The sequence below is a fragment of the Cenococcum geophilum genome, assembly GCF_001692895.1.
Source record: "Cenococcum geophilum 1.58 unplaced genomic scaffold K441scaffold_33, whole genome shotgun sequence".
Taxonomy (NCBI): Eukaryota; Fungi; Ascomycota; class Dothideomycetes; order Gloniales; family Gloniaceae; genus Cenococcum; species Cenococcum geophilum.
Window position 1 is genome coordinate 718,045 of NW_027137591.1, and position 19,097 is coordinate 737,141.

Sequence of the window (19,097 nt, forward strand, 5' to 3'; positions counted from 1 at the left end):
ACGCCCATAAGCTCTCAGACGCTCTGCAGAGGATTTTGTTAGGTGACAGGGGTGCGCAGGGGGCTGGAATTAGTGCGCTGTTCTAATTGGTCCAGAAGTTAGCAGGAGGGTCTATGCGCTATCCCTTGTCACGGAACAAATCTTTTGCGGAGCGTCTGATTCATGAGATAAGGTAGAGGCCTCAATCGGCTTGATTGACGATCGGCAGGAGCAGGAGACTCCATCGTACTACGACACAAAGGGAGGAAGTTGCGACAGAGGCCTGAGGGTAGAGGTGGGCGCAAGGCGGGCTCGAAAATCGATTATTTTGGCGAGCGAAGCTAACAGTAATTTGGGGGTCTGGAGCCTCATCTGGAGCCTTACCGAACAATCGACTCAATTACAGATCAAATGAAGCTATCAAATTAGACGCCACTACTATCTTACTAATTGACGCCAAAGGATGCACGGATCAAAACAATTCTGATCTGGAGGTAATTGAAATTCTCTAGTGCGTACAAAGCAAAATTGCTGTGTTCACAAGGGGGAGGCTCATACAAGCTGTGGATTTGACCAATACAAACCATCAACCATGCCTTCCAATTGTAAGATACTTCTAATGATATAGACCTTGTTCAGCCGACTCAATAACGTTTAACCAAATCATGTCTCAAAAAAGGCTTCCCCGGAGCCTTGGCCGTTGCCCGATTTCGAGCGTCTCCACGTCAGCTGTATATTCCTGAGCACGGCGATTTTAATGCATTGATTTGATTGGTAAATCCTTATCGATAACGTGTGGACGAATTTTGACGGGTTAGGGGATATCACGACTTTTGGAGGTAGTATATAGTGATTAGGCCTCAGGTAACATCGAAAGCATGATCCTGGGGCAGCGGTTCTCGCGAAGGTTCGGAAGGAGGTAATCACAATGAGGGTAGTCGTCACCAGGGTGGTCGGCGGGAAGGGAGGCTAGATGATAAATAATGAGGATAAGAAGCTGAGCAGGCTTCAAATACAAGTTCAGCCATAAGGAAGCTTTGATTTGATCGATAGGAGGCTTAACTAAGGGTATGTTCGGTTGCAAATTGCCCCCAGATCAGAATTGTCTTGATCCGTGCATCCTTTGGCGTCAATTAGTAAGGTACTAGTGGCGTCTAATTTCATGGCTTCGTTTGATCTGTAATTAAGTCAATTGTTCGGTAAGGCTCCAGAAGAGGCTCCAGAAGAGGCTGCAAATCATTAATCATTTTTGAGCCACCTTTGCGCCCACCTCTGCCCTCGGGCCTCTATCGCGACTTCCTCCCTTAGTGTCGTAATAAAATGGAGTCTCCTACTCCTGCCAATCGTCAATCAAGTCGATTGAGGCCCTCTCCCGTCACCCGTATCACGCCCGGCTCACCGCACGTACGCAGGAAGACTCTAATTACGAGAGTAAGAAGGACATCATCATATATAACGTACAGGTGCTGTGTAAGAATCGTGTGCGCGGGTGGAGTCGTCATATTTGACAAAGGTGTCGTCGCGTAGAGCTCTAGATTGATTCTGAATCTGGAAATATAGGTCAAGGCCTCCAGAATATTCTGGTGCCAAGAGCTCCAGAACAACTACCTCATACGGCAAAGCGTGCAAATTTGACGCGACTGCCGATATGGAGGAGCTCCAGATTGAAAAGTCGTCAGAATCACCGAACGATCGCGTCAGATTCAGATTTGATCTCCAGATCAGATTGATTCTGGAGTTGCAACCGCACATACCCTAAGATCACCACGATCGTCGTTTTGTTACCGGCTTATTATACGATTTTAAAACCTCAAAAAATACAAGGCTCGGCGCTAGCTCGTGAGGAAGCTAAGCATGGCTCCCTTGCAGAGTCTCTCGCCCAGATCAGTATCCTCTAAGTCGAACTCCCTGCAGGCCTCCTAAATTAGCTCCAACTAGTGTAAGGAAATTTGCTAAATCCATCTGATTACGAAGGCCGACGGTTTTGAAAATCATCCATCTGCTAAAACGCATGGAACGCCAAAATCTCTACCTTGTGGAATTCGTATGCAATTTCCACCTAACACCTAAAACTCTTAATTAAAGTATATGCGATAGAGAAGAAGCAGATTAGTTATTATTTTAGAATTTTACAATAGTTACATTCAAGGCGCAATTGCTATTTATTTATTATCGCGGGCCTAAAATGCGCAAAATACTCGCTTAAAAAATTAGACCGTTTTTAAAACCGGCGGCCTTCGTATGGCCCCTTTTCGGATCCGTCAATCACCAATCGGAAAGCTGCCATTGTCGTGTGGTTGATGGATCGAGAGAGCTGAGGGTTGCGAAAACAAGTTCCATTCGGAGGATATCGTTTTTGACAAAACTTCAGAAAGGCTTGTACACGCCTTGCTGGTTTTTAAGTGTAGGTAATGGTTCACAGGGGGGTTTTTGCTGCCTGCCGAAGCCGACATGACACGCCGGATTCCGGCAGTCTAAGGCAGTCGCAGGGCTGGCTGCAACTGGCTGTAACTGGCTGTATTGTATGTACTTACGAGGCCAATTATCATTACCTACACTTTTGGCTGCGGTAGTCTCTTCTGGTGGCTCCAGGGTCCAAATTTCCACGATTTGCTACTTTTTGTCACTTTGCCCTGAGCCCTGAGCCCTAATGACGCCAAGCCGTTGATTCTGGCCTCGGACCCCTTCACGGCTCAAGTCACGGCCCGACGGCCCAAGCCACAGCCCATGTCGCGGTCCATCACGTTCGGATCTTGTCAATACGTGAAGCGCCACTCCACTAACCGCCGCCTCCTCTTTAACCCGCACATCAAAAGATCAACGCCAGCATGCCTCCAGCAACTCGTCGTCGCGCTCAGCCTCAGCCTTCTCCACCCCACCATTTCATAGACCCTGCATTAGATAGTGACGAAAGTGATGACGAAGGCGTTGACGATGAAGAGCTTATTGAGGACGTAGAAGGCGAGGATGAGGAAGAAGAAGACGAAGAAGAAGAGCCATTAGGTAGGTGGGCACCGCTCGTACCTCTTGTCGCCGAGACTCCAACACGCCATTTCCCTCATCCTCATACGACAAGATTGCTCCACTCTCGCTTTATTCCGTTTTCTGTGTCTGTGTTATGCCAATTTATGTTTCCTATTACTATGTCATTCTCTCAGTATCCACTTTCGGAGTTACTGCCGGGAATAGCGTGGATCATCGAAGGTTGGGTTTGCTCTGGCTTCTGCCCAAACACCATATGTATATTGCAATATCCTACTCCGGTCATATGTATCCTACTCCATGATTCGAGTATGTCTGGGAAAAGGAAACATCCAGCCTCCCTCTCGCTACCATTCCAACGAGTTGGGACCTAGCTATGTTAATATCACCGCACCAGTATTCTTTGTGACTGTTTCATCACGTTTTCTTGCACAGTCAGGCTATTCCTACTCGCCCTCATCTTCCACACCACCTCGTTCAGTTGTCACCTTTCCTCCATAGGCCAGCCTCTCAAACCTCTAACCCTTACTAACGCCCGTCCCACAGACCCACCCACAACGCCCCCCTCCCCGCCTCTCCCGCCCGGCCTCAAAGAGATCTCCTCCCTCGCCTCCTGGACCGTCAGCTCCAGTAAGCCCGGCTGCAGCATCCCGCAGCTGCGCAACCCATCCACGGCGCTGTTCTGGCAGTCGGATGGGCCGCAGCCGCACCTGCTGAACATCCACTTCTTCAAGCTCGTGCGCATCGTCGGCCTGCGCCTCTACCTCGACTTCGAGGCCGACGAGAGCTACACCCCGACCCGCATCCAGTTCCTCGCCGGCTCCGGCCCCAACGACCTGCAGGAGTGGGCCGAGCTGCGCCTCGAGCAACCGCGCGGCTGGGTCTGGGTCGGTTTCGAGGGCGTCGGCGAGGCGGAGGGGGCGAGCGGCCCGGCTTTCGCGCAGGAGGACGAGGACGAGGAGGACGATGCCGATGATGACGATGACGACTACGACGACAACGACGACAACGACGATGAAGATGACGATAGCGGCGCGTCGGACTCGTCGGACTCGGCGATGGTGCTGGACGGGGCCGGTGGGAAGAGCCTCCGACGACAACGACGGCGGCAGCGGCGGCGGAGGCGCGCGCGGATGCCGGTTTTGCGCGCGTTTCTGGTCCAGATCAAGATTCTCGAGAACCATCAGAACGGGAAGGACACGCATTTGCGCGGCTTGCAGATTTTCGCGCGCGACAAGGGCCGCAGGGAGGAGCGGCCACACGCGAGGATGGCGCCTGAGGTCAGGAAGGACGGGGGGGTTGAGCCGGAGAAGCAGAAGGGTGGGGCGAGGAGGCTCACGGCGCCGGAGTGGGATAGGATTCCTGATATTCGGTGAGCCCGAGAGGGAGGGTGTTTCGCGGGTTGCGGATGGTGCTGGGTGCTATAATCACTCAAGGCGTTCATGGGAGGGTAGGCCCCTTGGGTCGAATTGGCTCTATTATGTATTCTAAGGCATGAGTTTTGAGAGTCCATCCCGTGCGCTGTTGAAAAAGCGTACTCTGAACCAAGCAAGGCACTGTACGGTTAGTTGTTACCATGTGTAGGCTTTGGACGAGCTTTAGAAAAACTTCAGAGGACATTATCTAGTAGTTCATCTGATAAGTAAAGGCTTCCTCAGGACCCTACTGTAACTGTCTTTGGGCTATGCTAAAGCAGCTGAAGCGATCTATCGAGGCGTAACCTAGAGTCAACAAATACACTGCACACCGTACGCCTCGAAGGAGCATAGAACACATACATATGGTTATGGGTGAGTTTTGATTTCTGTTTTCTATCTAAAGCTAGCTACCTGACAATCATGCCCATAAATGATCTTGGAATCATGCGCGCAGGGTAGGTGGCATCGAGCTCGCAGGGGAAAATAATACATATCGACGTCAAAAAAAGCTCAAACAGCCGCCAGCTCCAAAGAACTCCTGAGCTCAAGTGCGGATTATTCATGTATGAGACCCAAGCATCCTCTATGTCCTTTGACGCCAGTGGATTCATAACTTCGGTGTAGAATCTTCTGCAATAATTCTTGAGTCTATGCGTCTGGCCGCTTCAGAATATCTGCGTAAGACTCGTCCAACTCGCTTGGATTCGAGGTGCTCAGACCAACGGGCTGCTCGTTTTCCTTGTCCTCATCGTCTTCCTTTTTGACCGCGTTGTCGTTGGGCTGATCCTCCTTTTCGCTCTTCGTCTGCGTCGGCTTTCCGTTCTCCTTGATTTCCTCTTTGGCTTCGTTGCCTGTGTCCTCCGCTTCCTGTTTCACCTGCTCCCCTTTCTCCTCTGTATAGTGCATATCGTTCTGTGCTTCCACCAACGCCTCCTCCAGCTTCTTCTGCAAGTGCTCTGGGATGTCTTGGTCCTTGTTGGCTAGATCTGCCGCGACTTCTCTAGCCTTTTCGACAGACGCGCTGCCGTTTAGCTTGGTTTCTTCAAGGCTCTTCGCAACTTTCTCATTGAATGACTCTACGGCATCCTTGCTTTCCTTATAAGTGGACCTGCTCTGCCGAATAGTTGAGCTCGACGTCTCTTTTGGCTCCCGCCGAATCCTTTCAAGTTTTTCTTGAACCCGTCGAAGCCTCTCAGCTACCTCTCGCATACGCTTCATATCCGTGCTCTCAGCTTTCTCGGCAAAGTTGGAGACTCCATCCTCTGCAGACTTTCCCAACGATTCAATCTCGCCATGAACTGCGTCCTTTCCGGCTTTTGAGAAAGCGTGGTGGTGCGTTGGGTGCTTCGTAGAAGTAGAAGTGCGATGTGTGTATGAGCGGATGAAGAAGCGCACGAAAAGCGCCGTGAGGGGTAGTAAATAGATAATGTTAAGCCAGATAGCGAAAGACTGCCCAGTGGTATCTATGCAAGGGACCTCTTGGTACTCGTTCCTATATTTGGTTTCCCGCTGGATAGCTTCAACCACGCGCTCTGCCTCAGGACCAAAGACCTGCCCCTGGTTGTTGCGCACATTTTCTGCTAGGCCTTCCTCGCCTGCTGCGCGGTACGCAAGTTTCTTTAGGAATGCGCCGACGTTGGCGGTAGCCGTTGCGATCACAGCTTGGCTAATAGCCGAAGATGCAACGGATGAGGTAGCTGATGCGGTGGAGCTAATTGTCTTGAACAGTGTGTAAGGGGTAGACACAGGGACAGTATATGATATGAAAAGATGAGCAGCCGCAAATGAAACTCCAACCACGAACTGGGCGATTTGCATGGTTGTCAGAGTGCGTTTGATTGTTTGTGGAACACGGAAACGGAGCGCGGATATGGTGTAATAAGTGTACTGACGGTAAATTTAGTATGCAGAATCTTGGTAAGGGTCATAGGGAGTTAACTCACCATTAAAGTGTGGATGCCTGAGTTAACCAAGACGAACATCCATATTGGTGGAGACATGAACCGGATACCAGCCCACATGCACAGCATAGCTCCCGCATGATGATACGTTTGCAAAGTTGAGCTTCTCTTGCCCTTCGCGAGGATAATAAAAGTATCTAGGACTTCATAAAACTTGGAAAGGTAAAAGAACCAACCCCAAAAGGCGAGTCCCTCGTTCCAGAGCCTTCCCACGTCAGTAGGATCAGGCGAACCATTCGCTCCAAGATGGATGAGCCCATTCTTGATCTCCCAAAGATTGGTGCTTGGGTTATATGCTGCTGCATCACCCAAACCTCGTGGTCCATGCATCTTGCAAAGCGCATCCACGGCCCCGACAAAACCATTTTGGGAACTCGCTCCTGACCACGTATGCCTGAGTGCCTGTACCATCGCCGCACAAGTTATTGCCGAGTACACCGCGAGAAAGACATTGTGTGCTATGACGAAGGCGCGGAACAACCTCGTCTTGCTGATGGCCCATGGTTTGTTGCCTGCTTTGCGGTTGCTGGCGTTTACGGAGAAGACGGTGATGGCGTACACGGTAGCAATAGTGATTGGCCATGCCGGTGAAAGGAGGTCATTGTAGAGGTCGGCGGGGATGGCAAACGGACTGGCGAAGCTGTGGTGGTCTGGGAGAGGCGGAAGAGCTGGTGGAGCGGAATCTGGAGGGAACTTGAACAGAGACCAGGACGGCAGGGAAATGTGAAGCGAAGGACCCGACATGTTTACTGACGTAAGTATACGCGGGCGATAGAGGAGTATCCTTGGGGTGACAGCTTCTAAGACGCTAGGGTTTAGGACTTGTTGAGCACGCGAGTGAGAGGTGGACACTGTCGCGCCCAAAGAAGACGTCAGTAGTACATCAATAGTAGTTGTCGGAATGTACAGCAGAATGACGGCAGGGGAGTAGCAGTGGACGTGGCAGTGAAGGAGCGAGAAGAGCTGCTGTCCCTGAGCGACGTGGTGACGAGACTTTTTATTTTGTTGGGCCACGCGAAACTTTTTCCGCTCAATCCCACGACAGGGACATGACGCACCCCATGGACTGCCGAGGTGTGGAGCTCCCCCCCCTAGCACAATCCCTGTGTCGATTGAAATTTTTTTGGGTTACTTCTCTATTGGATATACCATACGGCCGAACTGTTCTAGAAGAGAATTATCTACATAATAACTACTCAATAACCTTTGCCTGGCTCTCTTTCTCTGTCGTTATAAATGATGAACAATAAACGATGAATAACATCCCGATCCCACTGTAACTAACTCGTCCTACTGCACGAAATCATCTCGGAACGCTCAGGAAACTCCGCTATTGCTCTCCCGCGCCCCAGTTCCTATTAACTAACCATCCCAGTCCTTTCTCACCTCCGTTAGTCATCTCTAAATAATGCATTTATTTGAATACCACCAAAGTATTCGCACCAAAGCAAGCAATGTCAAACATTTTTACATCAAAGACATAAGTACGGATTAAGGTTTCGGCTTGCTGCTCAAAGGAATTGGCGGCGGTTCCGACAGACTGTTTACAAGGTCCTTTTTTTTAGGCGGTAGGGGAGGTGGAGGTTTCTTGCCTATAGCACCTTGAACCGGAGAGCTCGCACCGGGCGATGAAGGGGTACTTCCGGAAGCAAAGCTGCTAACCCTGTCCGAAGCGCCATATTTTTGGTCCAGCCCGCTTGCAGTTCGCCAGCCTGAGGCTACTTGGTCACCATGTCTCTCGCGGAAGTTGTTGGCTGTCAATGCGGCATTTCTCATACCAGAAACAGAAACAGATGAAGGGTCCGATCGGAGAGCGCTCGCTGTTTTCAATGCTGCCTGCTTTTGTGCAAACGATGTGCCTGCATTGGGTTCCTGTGATGCTGTAGGCGAGGCTGTTGACAGTTTAGCAAATCTTGCTTGCAGCTCGCCAAGCTGCGGCCCTTGGTTACCTGCCGGAGATACAGGAGCGACGGGTAGTGATGACGTCTGCCGTGATGGGACAGGAGGTGAAGCGTTACGGCCAATATTGAAACCAGGCACAGAGATTCCCGCCTGGCCTAGCCTATCCATAGCTCCCTGGTTAATATAGCTTTGGCTCGGCGCATTTTGAGTGCCCTCACTGTATGGAGGAGGAGCTGCAGAGTATGCATCTGGGTGAGAATTCTGCCGTGGGGGTAGCCGCGGAGGTAGCCTAGGTTTTACTTTCTGCTGGCCTGTTGTTGTTGGTGATTGCGAATCCTGACCCAAATGTCTTACGGGTGGTTTTGGTAAATTAGCATTACTGAGGCCGCTTGTGTCCATTTTGTATGGTCCTGGAGGTGGCTTGTTCGCCTCCGCTTCCGCTGCCTCCGCCTCCGCAGCTTGTTTTGCTCTTTGTTTCGCAGCGATCTCCTGCTGTGAGAGCGGTGCGTCAAGCCCGCTACGATCCGGAGTTGTAGCGTCAGGAACTGCCGCAGCACCGCGGTAGGTTGTATGCTTTGGAGGTGGGCCAAATGACGCGGGGTCCTTCAAGGTAGAAAGAGGGGTTGACTGATGTTCTCTGGCTTCTTGCGCTGGGTCCTTCCCTTTTCCAACCCATCCTGCCTGGAGCAGTGTTAGAACCGTGATCTATAGGGTCAGGTATGTCTATAACTTACTACTGTGTTGATACCCTTGAAGTCACCACGCCAGCTCTCTTTTCCTCCATCCTTGCCACCAGGATGCCATCCACCTTTTGCTATCCCCTTGAATCCGCTCATATTGAATACGTTATTTAGTGGGGCATGGCGAACTGCTTTGTCTCGAGATATGGTGGCTAGACACGATGACGGAAGACTGCCAAGCAATTTCGGGCGTTTCCTTTTGCACGCGAATCAGGGTCCAACAGAAATTGGTCAACTACTCAAAACCACTCAAAATACAATTAGACAAAATCCATAGTAAATTTCGTATAGACTTCTTCCGAATTTCCTCAGACTCGGCTTACTTCGAAATATCAAGATCGTGCGTCAGCCTTGACTTCTCATATTACCACAAAAGGTAACGAAATGGATATCTACCCGCATCCAAATCCGCAGCTTCCTCTTTTTCTTAGCGAATGAACCAGTAAGGCACCTTCACCGGGCCAATACGTACACTAACATCAGAACCTGGAATTCTACAAAGTGTCCTCCTGGCTGAGGAGGCAATTTATCCATAAATCATCTGGCGACGAACTACAATCATCAAGCTGTCACTCCATATCATCAACAACAACATGTTATACTAGACGGTCTGGATGGAATGATATCTCATCAAAGACCACTTGAGACATTTTTTTTATTTGCTACCTATCTTGTGAGAGCTAGTGGCGTTATGTTATGTTTTCTTTTGAAGAATTATCACGTAAGGGATTCTAGTCATCCCTCGGTGCGGAAGAATACTTCCTAAATCAGCCCATTCGTATTTACCTTAAAGCACGAGTCATTTAGCTTTCGCCACTTAGAACAATGTCGGCCAACTCTTCTATTCATTTGCGCAATGGTACCTCCAAGTCCTTTGCGACAGTGTACAAAGAATTGAGGTAGATTATTTCGCCTGCCTTTGCTTAAGAAAGTGTTTTTGACTTCTATCTTGAAAGTATCTAACATCCGTCTAAAGTGCTTGTGGTGTGACTACGATTAAGCAGATTGCACCTCACATTCTCCTCCTCCATAGTGGGAGTGTAAGATTGTCCCGTCTGACCCATTGATGTAGCTTCGGCTGTGTGGTTACTCAGTGCACACCTCGATATCAAGGTTAGATGGATCCGAATTGCATACAGTTTAAACCATCCAGGTAACAGTTCTGCTCACAACAGCCCAAGGATAACTCGGATAAGCCTCCATATGAATAATGGGCTCTATAACTTAATCAAAAGGACGAGATCCCCATGTTCCGCGATATTTAAACGGGACCGTTCTTCTCTGAAACGGATGTACAGTACATTTTCATAACAAACCACAGGTATATCACGAGGTAAACCATAGGTCTACCGTACTAGTCATTTAATGGGCTGGATGCAAGGGCTCCGCTCATGCCTCAGACGGTTGATGGGGTAGGGCTTTGGAGAAAACTGGATGTTTTCTGCTACAGGATCGGATTCCGAAACTATGAAAATTCAATTGATTGGCTGGAAAATCTGCCAAATGCTCTTATTCGGAGGCCCGGTTAGTGATTATGGTACAAGGGGGTACCACGAACGGGGCAGACGCCCTCCCTGCTAGTATGTTTTCAAAATAAGTAAGCCCTTGCAAAATGGCTGGGCTGTATTATTCTGCTAGCATACTAGCAGGGAGGGCGTCTGCCCCGTACGTGTTACCCCCTTGTAGGACTTTTTTTTGACGGACGAGAGAGTAACTTTTGAAAGAGGAGGATATTCATCTCGGACATTCTTTTAATCGAATCCTGGTCTTTTGTTTAGCTAGTTCCCGCTGCAAGGCGGCCCCTGCGGCCCACCGAACGAAGCCCCGGAGCCCTAATGGCTGCATCGACCCCTAAACGCGTATTAGCAACACTACCTCTAGAACCGCCAGCAGCTCCACCAAGACGTGCAAAGAAACCAAGCGCGAAGGTGCAAGAGGCCTAGCAGTCGCTGAGGACACGATCCCAAAGATTAGCATAGTTTAAATAGTAGATAACCGCACTATAAACCAGACTATAAGCTACACAGCATATACTGCCCCCATTCCCTATAGTAAGAGCCTCTACCTTACTTAAACGTAAAGGAGGAGGTATTAATTATAACAAATTTTATCAACTTATTAAAAGCCTTAAAGAAACTATAGTATAGTAGAGCAATATTATCACAAACCAGAATAGTATTATTAAGAGTATTAGAAACGACCTAGTAGATATTAAATTGAAATAGTAAAGCCTTAAAAAGTAAAACGCTAAACTTTAAAAGGCTATCTAGTCCTTATAAGCGCAACTAAACACTCCCTTAGCTCCAACATAATTATAGGCGTTAGTAGCGGCTAGTAGAGGTATAGCAGGGGTAGAGGTAACTTAGCTATAAATAATAAACGCTAGGAACTCTAAAGAACCTAATTGGCAGCTAGTAATAGATATTAGCTAAGCGGGTAAGGAGATAATAGAGAAGGTAGCTACTACTAAAGTAGTAAAGTAAACTATTGTATAAGGTATAAAGGATGTTAATAGGCTTACGGGAGCTATACTTAAGGACTTCCGTATATAGCGAACAAGAGACAGCGTAAGTATTATTAGATTCTTGGTAGAAAAAGATAAAGAAGCTGCGTTTAGGTAGATAATTGCCTAATAGCTTAAACCGTATATCTTTAGGGCGAGGCTTATCGGACCTAAGTGGTATACGGTTAAGGCGGACTAGGTTAAAGTACCTTTAGTAATAAATATTAATAGCGGAAAAGTAAGTAAGTTAGCTATAGAGCACTTTGGGGTAGAGAATGGGGTAGAGGTATATATAATAAGATAGCTTAGATAACTAAGGCCGCGCGGCTAGTATGCGTTGGTAATTGTTAAAGTGGCAATAAAAGAGGATGTAAAGAAGCTGCTTACGTCGGATAACGTATTATTTAGGGGAAGTGTAATTATTATATCGCTATTTAAGGAATAACGTACCCCTATAGCATGCTATAAATGTAGAAGGTTTAGATATAGGGCTAGAGACTATACGCGACCTAATACGTGCGAAATATATAGGCGGAAAGGCCATCTCTAGTGTAAGACGGTTAATCTATACTATGTAAACTATTAGGGTCCTTACTAAGCCTTATACTATAAATACCTAGTATATAGGAAAGAAATGGATAGGATTTTTATATAATAGCGTTATAAATAGAGAACCTTAGATCCTTTAGGCGAATATAAAGAAGTATAGGGAAGCGTAGCATGCGCTATATAATAACGAAGCGCTAATAGACTTCCACTTTATTTTAGGCTAGGAGCCTTACTGCTTTCTCTTAGATAGGGAAGTGGTGCTAGCCGGCTTAAACCCCTGGTGGATAAGGTTTGTCCTAATAGGTAGGCAGTAGCGGTATCCCCTAGTTAGGTTATGTATCTAGGCGTCTAAAGAGCTAGCAGCTATATAGCTGCAGGTAGATTTAGCAGATATTACGGTAGTAGTGGCGCATGTTGGCTAAAGGAGACTTATAATTATATTGGTATATATTCTAGATAGATATTTAAGAAGAACTAAGGAAGAGAACCTAGAGGAGCTCTTTAGTAGGCTGGAGATAATTAATGGTTTAATCTAGGGTAAACTATTACGCGACCTATATACCGAGGTAGTAATTATAAACGACTTTAATCGGCATAATCTACTATAGGGAGGAAGTTATATTAGTACTATATTAACGTAGGAAGAAAGCGCGCTAATTATTAACTTTATAGTAGACCGGTTACTCTAGAGCCTACTTCTAGTAGGAGTACTTATATTTAAGAGCGACGCGGGGTGGATATTAATAATTAACCTTATACTTGCAACCCTGGGCCTAGTAAGTAAACTAGTAAAGTGCGCTATTTAGGAATATAAGTACGGGTTAGACTATAGAGCTATTTATACTAGCTTTTAGGTTAATATAGACACGTAGGAGAGCTAGAAGAGGCTGCTTATTAAAAATATAAACTAGGACAAGATTTAAGAAGACGTGAAGTAATAGAAAGAGATAGGATTCCCTATAGAAGATATAGATGAAATAGTTAACTGCCTTAATAGGTGGGTTAATAAAGCCCTTAAAGCATACTGCTAGCGGGCTAAGCTATTACTATATATAAAAAGATGGTAGAACGAAGACCTTATAACGCTAAGGAAGTTATATATATACTAAAGGAATAGGAATAGTGTAATACGGAGATAAGGAAGGGATAACCCTAAACTATATAATGTCGTAGTAAGAGTGAAGAAGCTCTTTTATAGAACTATTCGGCGATATAGGAAGCTCTACTAGGATAAATTCCTTAGTAATAGTAATAATATATAGAAAGCGTTAAAATACCTTAATCCGTAGGCTATATCCGCATTTACTAGAATACCGCTAATTAAAAAGGCTAGAGGATAGGGAGAGGTTGTTATAGAGAACTATAATATTATAAGAGAACTACTCTAGGCATTCTTTCTAGTCCTACTACCGTGCGAATAAGAGGAGGATGCTATAGCTAGCTATAACTAATTGCTATAGGAGCCTATCGCCAAATATAAGGTTAAAGCAGCTATATTTAGGGCTAGCCTAGATAAGGCTCTTAGAAGGGACGGCCTACCAGCTAGGGTATGGCAAGAGTTATAGCCTATACTAAGTGGTAAGATTACCACTTTTTTTACTAAATTACTTAAAATAGGGAAAGTACTATAGGAATAAAAGGTAGTAAAGATCGTGCCGCTATAGAAGCTGAAGTGGGGGGACTATACGGTAGTAAATAACTATAGGCCGATCTCCCTCCTCTTAATGCTAGGAAAAGTATTTAAATTGCTAGTGGTAGAGAGGATAGTATACCTAGTAGAGGAATACAGCCTACTACCTAAGATATACTTTAGAGCTAGGAAGCAAAGGTTAACAATATATACGCTATTATATCTCTATAAGGACGTATTTAGAGCGTAGAGAGAAAAGAAGACGCTATCTCTAGTATTATTTAATATTAAGGGTGCGTATAATAATATAGCTATAGAGCCAGAAATTAGGAGACTACGGCAGCGTTAGATACTTTAGATAATTATATAATAGGTATAGGACTTCTATATAAACCGTTAAGCCTATATCCTAGTTAACGGATATATATTAGAGGTATAGGCGCTCCTATAGGCGGGTCTTCTATAGGGATTAGCACTGGCCCTAATACTTTTTCTATTCTTTAACGCGGATCTTATATAAAGCGCACCTAGAAATGGCAGCTCTATGGCCTTTATTAATAACTACTTAGTATAAGTTATAGGCCCTATAGCGGAAGAAAACACGCAGATTATTTAGGGTAAGATTATACTAATGCTTAAGAAATAGGAGAGGACTAGTGGAGCTTAATTTAAAGTAAAGAAAACGTTATTTATCTACCTTACTAGATATAAAGAAGTAGGCAGGAATGCTACTACGCTGCTCCAATTTAAAGGAAAAGGAATCCCCCTAACATAGGAAGTTAAAATCCTTAGGGTGATTCTTAATAAGGAGCTATGGTTTAAGGTATACCTAGCAGATAAGGTAGGTAAGGCCACTAAGGTAGCGCTAGCGTTGCGTAGATTAAAGGGACTATAGTTTAAGAGCGTTAAGTAGCTAGCTAAGAGCTTAGTCCTACTAGTAGTAGACTACGCGTTACTAATATGGTACCCGCTTATAATATAAGAATTAATATAGCTTTTCTAGTAGGCGTAAAGGATTACAGTATAAGCTATTATTAGGGGGTTCCGCACTATCGCTCTACTAATAGTGGAGGTAAAAGCTAGCTTGCTCCCTCTTAAGCAAAGGCTATATAATTAGGCTATTACGTTTTAGGTGTTAATCTATAAACTAGGTAAATTATACCCTTATTAGATAATTTAAAGACAGAGGCTTTATAGATGGCACTAATCGCCACTTTAGAGGACAGTAGAGATATATAAGGATGTCTAGGTAAATAGGGTGCTAGAGGTTAAACTGTATATATACCCGCCGTAGGTAGCTAAGCCTAATATAGTAATATATAAGGACGAAGAGCATACTTAAGCTATTATTAAAGACTATAAGCTAGGGTAGGTTAACATATACGTTAATATATTAGTACGTAATAGTAGGGCAGAAGTTGGTGTATATGCTACGCTATCTAAAGTAACGCTCTTAAAAACGGTGGCGAGCTTTAATTAGGCTAATACTTACCTTATAGAGCTTCTAGTAATTAGCGAAGTAGCTAACTGGCTATAGAACCCTATATACACGGCTATTAACTAAGTAGGTTTTCTAATACCTACTTTTAGTATAAGAATATTCTCTAACTTATAATTAGTGTTACTATTAGTATAAAGCTAAAGGGCTAGAGCCTACTAGAAAGTAGTTATAAAGATCTTAAAAAAGCTTTAGCTAAATAATGTTATACTATACTAGATTTTAGGCTACTTAGGGTTTATAGGAAATAAGAAGGCTAATAAGCTTACTAAAGTAGTAATAAGACTAGAGAGCGAGAAGCTACTATAGAGAGATGGCCTCTTATAGTACCTTATAACGCAAGCCTTAAAAAGAGCTAAGATAATAATAGAACTGCTTTTATCGGGAAGATCTAATACGGGTAAGTTTATAAGGAAGATTAACGTAGTACTCTATCTTAGAAAGGCTGTAGGATTATACTAGTAGCTAATTAGCTTAGAAGCTGCTATTCTTATATAGCTACAAACCGGTAAGTTATTTTTAAAAGAATATCTCTATAAAATTAATATATTAGAGATAGCGTTATATGACTATAGGCTTATAGAATTAATATAGCACTTCCTCTTCTTTTATAGGAGGTGGATATAGTAGAGGTTTAAACTAAGAGAGTAGTATAGAGATTAATTTGGGGATCTATTATATATATTAAGAGGCTACTTACGCAGATAAGAAGGAGGTAGGAATATTAACGGCCTAATTAAGCGCTAGAAGCTAGATATTAGCGTAATTAAAGCTATAATTAAATTTATAAAAGAGACCGGACGTTTATACTTAAGTATATAAAATATAGAGAGTATAGAAGCTAACGTTAATAAGTAAAGACTCTTAAGAATCCCTTCTCTAATTATCTAACTAAATATACCGCGAGCCTCCTTTATATATGCCTCTACTAGTACGTCGCCAATTAAGAAGCGTATAATGCTAGAATAGCCCTATAAACACAAGGCGTTAAAAACTACTTACCTAGGCTCGCCTCTAAACTCTAACTTTCTTCTAATAGTAACATATTACTTTCCTTTATTTTTTCCTTGGTTAAGCATAGTATTAGGTAATAGATATATAGTTCTCATAGTTGGCTTCTAAACTAGAGCATGCATATTAATGGCAGGAAGTATTTAGTTAGCGCTCTGTAACGGCCCATACCCTAGATAGTGCATGGCCATAATAGAATATACATATATACATACATACGTAGGACTTTTTTGCACTAAGGCTGCGCCAATTTATCCGACTCCTAGCACATCGGATGGTGTTGCAGAAGCCTAGAGGAGCGATCTGCAGTAGATTGTGGTGTCAGCTTCACCCGCCATGTCATCCCTTCCCTGGGTGTGCGAACGTCATAAATTGCGATAATATTATACAGGGTGCTGATGCTGGCCGGTTTGAGGGGGTAATAGCCAGCTTTATTTGATTGAACCGGATCCTAGAGAGGCGACCAAAGAGCTAAGCTCTGATCGACAGCCCAAGGCACAGCTAAAAATATCAACTCCAAGCGAGTGGGGTGTTTCGCTCTCCTGCGGTCTTTGAGGCTGTGTCAGAAATCCGTCGAAATGTATGGTCCAAATGCACCTTCAACTCGGGACTTCGACCTGTTGCTGGGCAGCGTGCAGGATGCCCCCTTGGTGCTGTTCTCTCCATCAATCTTACCTACCACGACCTCAACCACACCTTCGTCGACCGTGGCCTCTCAAAAATTCGCTGTGCCGCTCATCATCTAACACTCTAGCAAAGAAAGCTCAACTGTTTATCGATACGTGACCGCTTGCCAAACGTCATTCTGGTGAGTTCCGCGATTCGGCCCCACCGTCGCACCACCACCATCCGATTATGAAAAGAGAAGGCTGACAACATGATGAACATAGTTAGACTCGCTGCACACAGCCTCTCAAATCTCTTAACACTGCCCTCCGGACGCGGATTTCAACTTCGAAGTCCGACGCACCCCCGTTGCGCGTCTGACAGCTAATCTCCCGCCAAATCCTTATTTCCCCTAAATATCTGACCATAGCCCTCAACTCCTTCCTCCATGATCTATCGTGTTGCAAACCGTAATACCCACGATGATGATCCATGGAAATCAGAAAAGGAAAACCGGAACTGGCTGCCGTCAGTAATGCATGAAAGTTCAAGCCCTGAGAGTTCAAACAACATGTTTCCGCCGTCGAGTCTCTCACTGCTAGACCATCCAAACACACCATCTACTAGTGGCTCTTCTCCTACTCCATCACCGCCCACGAGCAAGGACAGTGTTAGTACATATACTCAGCCTCTTATACCTACGACAACTGCTCAACAGAGTAATGGAAGCGGCGGGGCCTCGCCGACGTCTACTGGAAGTGCAGGTGTGGTGAGCGGGCCAAACCCACCAACGTCTGCAAAATCTGGCGATGGCCCTCATCCACTCACCACAATTCAGATGATGGCTGCCGTCCTTATGCCAATCATTTCCATAGCAATCCTTGGAGTTATCTTATTCTTCTATCTCCGTAGACGCCGTCGTCAGAAAGTACGAGTTCAAGTGCGAGAAATGAAGACGCAAAGCAGTGGCAATTACCCGCGACCTCACTACGTTGTTCCTCCAGTTATATCCCCTCCGGCAGGATCTCCAGTCGCACCTCAACCAGTCATCCTAGGTCCCATTGTTTCAGGCTCGAATGGAGCTTATTATACTGGCATCGACACGTCTGACGTAGTCTCCATGCATGATACTACTGGAACAAATAATCCCTTTGTTGACCAGTCGGACCCACATGATGAAGCACCTCCACCTTATCGACCTCGAAGCATAGCCGCTACGATCTCTCGCAACACAAGCTTACGGCAAACACCCCCGGCTGCGTTGTCGGAAACAAATCTTATGGCAGCGCATGGGCAAATACCCCGATCACCATTTGCCGATCCGCACGATGATGCGATATCAGAATTCTCAGAGCCAAGACGACGGTTCGGTCGAAGAAACGAGGATGAGCTGTCTGTTGTCTCGGACCTTTCTTACCAGCAGGAACCAGTGATTATTCGTCCCACTGTTTAAGGAAAATTATTGGTTTCTATGCTTTCTTGTATATGATTATGCGAAACGGATGGACTTCGGGTTGGGTTACTTAATATTTGCATAGTAGCTCGGCGTTGGGTGGGGACTTTGGGTTCTTGGGCGCACGGCACGTTTGAAACGGATATATAGCATGAAAAATTCTAGCATTCTCATGTCAACAGCCAAGCTTGGGCCCGATAATATTTGCGCAGAGCCAGTTTAACCGCCGCCGCAAAACCACAGAAAAGCTTCAAGCTTAGAGAATTTTCGGTCCCCATTAAGTAAAATGGCCCACAAGGGAGATACAAAGATGAGCATCCCCTGACTTAAATGCGCCACTGTCGGTTACTTGTGACGCTCGTACCTAGGCAGAGCTATGCCTGATATCGAGTAATGTTAAAATTATTTGTGCATAAGGCTTTGTGAATGACTTGTGAGGTTTGTAATGGCATATAGTATGATTAAGCTGTCTATATTAATATAGGAAGGTCCTCAGTGACTTTCTCTAGTGGCCTCCACACCAGAAGCGCTTCAGCTTGATAAGGGACACCTGTTACTCACTTTTTGCTTCTTCCTTTTAAACGCGCCCGGAGTGAGCCGGCGTGCGTGGGTTGTCGTAAGATTCCTGAAGCTCAGCTCCCTTGGCCAGGACTGTGGAGCGACGGTGGCTTGCCATTGGAATGCAGGCTCTGCGTCAATTGGAACGGGGTATCGGCGTACCTTGCAGCAAAAGGTACATGGACAGCTCTCGTACCGAATTTTTGCAATTTACACAAGCAGACTCCAACTGGATCAGTACTAGGTTACCGCATCGTGCGTATCTCACGACAGTGCAGAAGACAAAGCTTGTTAACTGTCAATTTAT

General features: G+C 45.6%; 4 protein-coding genes across 4 annotated transcripts; 2 read left to right on the forward strand and 2 right to left on the reverse strand.

Moving 5' to 3' along the window:
* The first annotated feature begins 2,741 nt into the window (after nucleotides 1-2,741).
* Nucleotides 2,742-4,620, forward strand: K441DRAFT_663397 (galactose-binding like protein). Its single transcript, XM_067649188.1, has 2 exons — nucleotides 2,742-2,982; nucleotides 3,508-4,620. The coding sequence occupies exons 1-2, from the start codon at nucleotides 2,808-2,810 to the stop codon at nucleotides 4,335-4,337; spliced, it is 1,005 nt and encodes a 334-aa protein (XP_067501672.1). The 5' UTR covers nucleotides 2,742-2,807; the 3' UTR covers nucleotides 4,338-4,620.
* A 220-nt stretch (nucleotides 4,621-4,840) lies between these two features.
* Nucleotides 4,841-7,313, reverse strand: K441DRAFT_697969 (uncharacterized protein). Its single transcript, XM_067653024.1, has 2 exons — nucleotides 6,323-7,313; nucleotides 4,841-6,266 (listed from the first exon to the last, which is right to left on the reverse strand). Exons 1-2 carry the CDS (start codon nucleotides 7,082-7,084, stop codon nucleotides 5,028-5,030), a joined length of 2,001 nt encoding a protein of 666 aa, XP_067501673.1. The 5' UTR covers nucleotides 7,085-7,313; the 3' UTR covers nucleotides 4,841-5,027.
* A 120-nt stretch (nucleotides 7,314-7,433) lies between these two features.
* On the reverse strand, nucleotides 7,434-9,136 carry K441DRAFT_614959 (uncharacterized protein). The gene is made up of 2 exons (XM_067645705.1): nucleotides 8,977-9,136; nucleotides 7,434-8,923 (listed from the first exon to the last, which is right to left on the reverse strand). The coding sequence occupies exons 1-2, from the start codon at nucleotides 9,076-9,078 to the stop codon at nucleotides 7,832-7,834; spliced, it is 1,194 nt and encodes a 397-aa protein (XP_067501674.1). The 5' UTR covers nucleotides 9,079-9,136; the 3' UTR covers nucleotides 7,434-7,831.
* An 8,592-nt stretch (nucleotides 9,137-17,728) lies between these two features.
* K441DRAFT_571065 (uncharacterized protein) lies at nucleotides 17,729-18,232 on the forward strand (the record flags this gene model as incomplete). Its single annotated transcript, XM_067643957.1, has 1 exon — nucleotides 17,729-18,232. One exon carries the CDS (start codon nucleotides 17,729-17,731, stop codon nucleotides 18,230-18,232), a length of 504 nt encoding a protein of 167 aa, XP_067501675.1.
* Nucleotides 18,233-19,097: the final 865 nt, after the last annotated feature.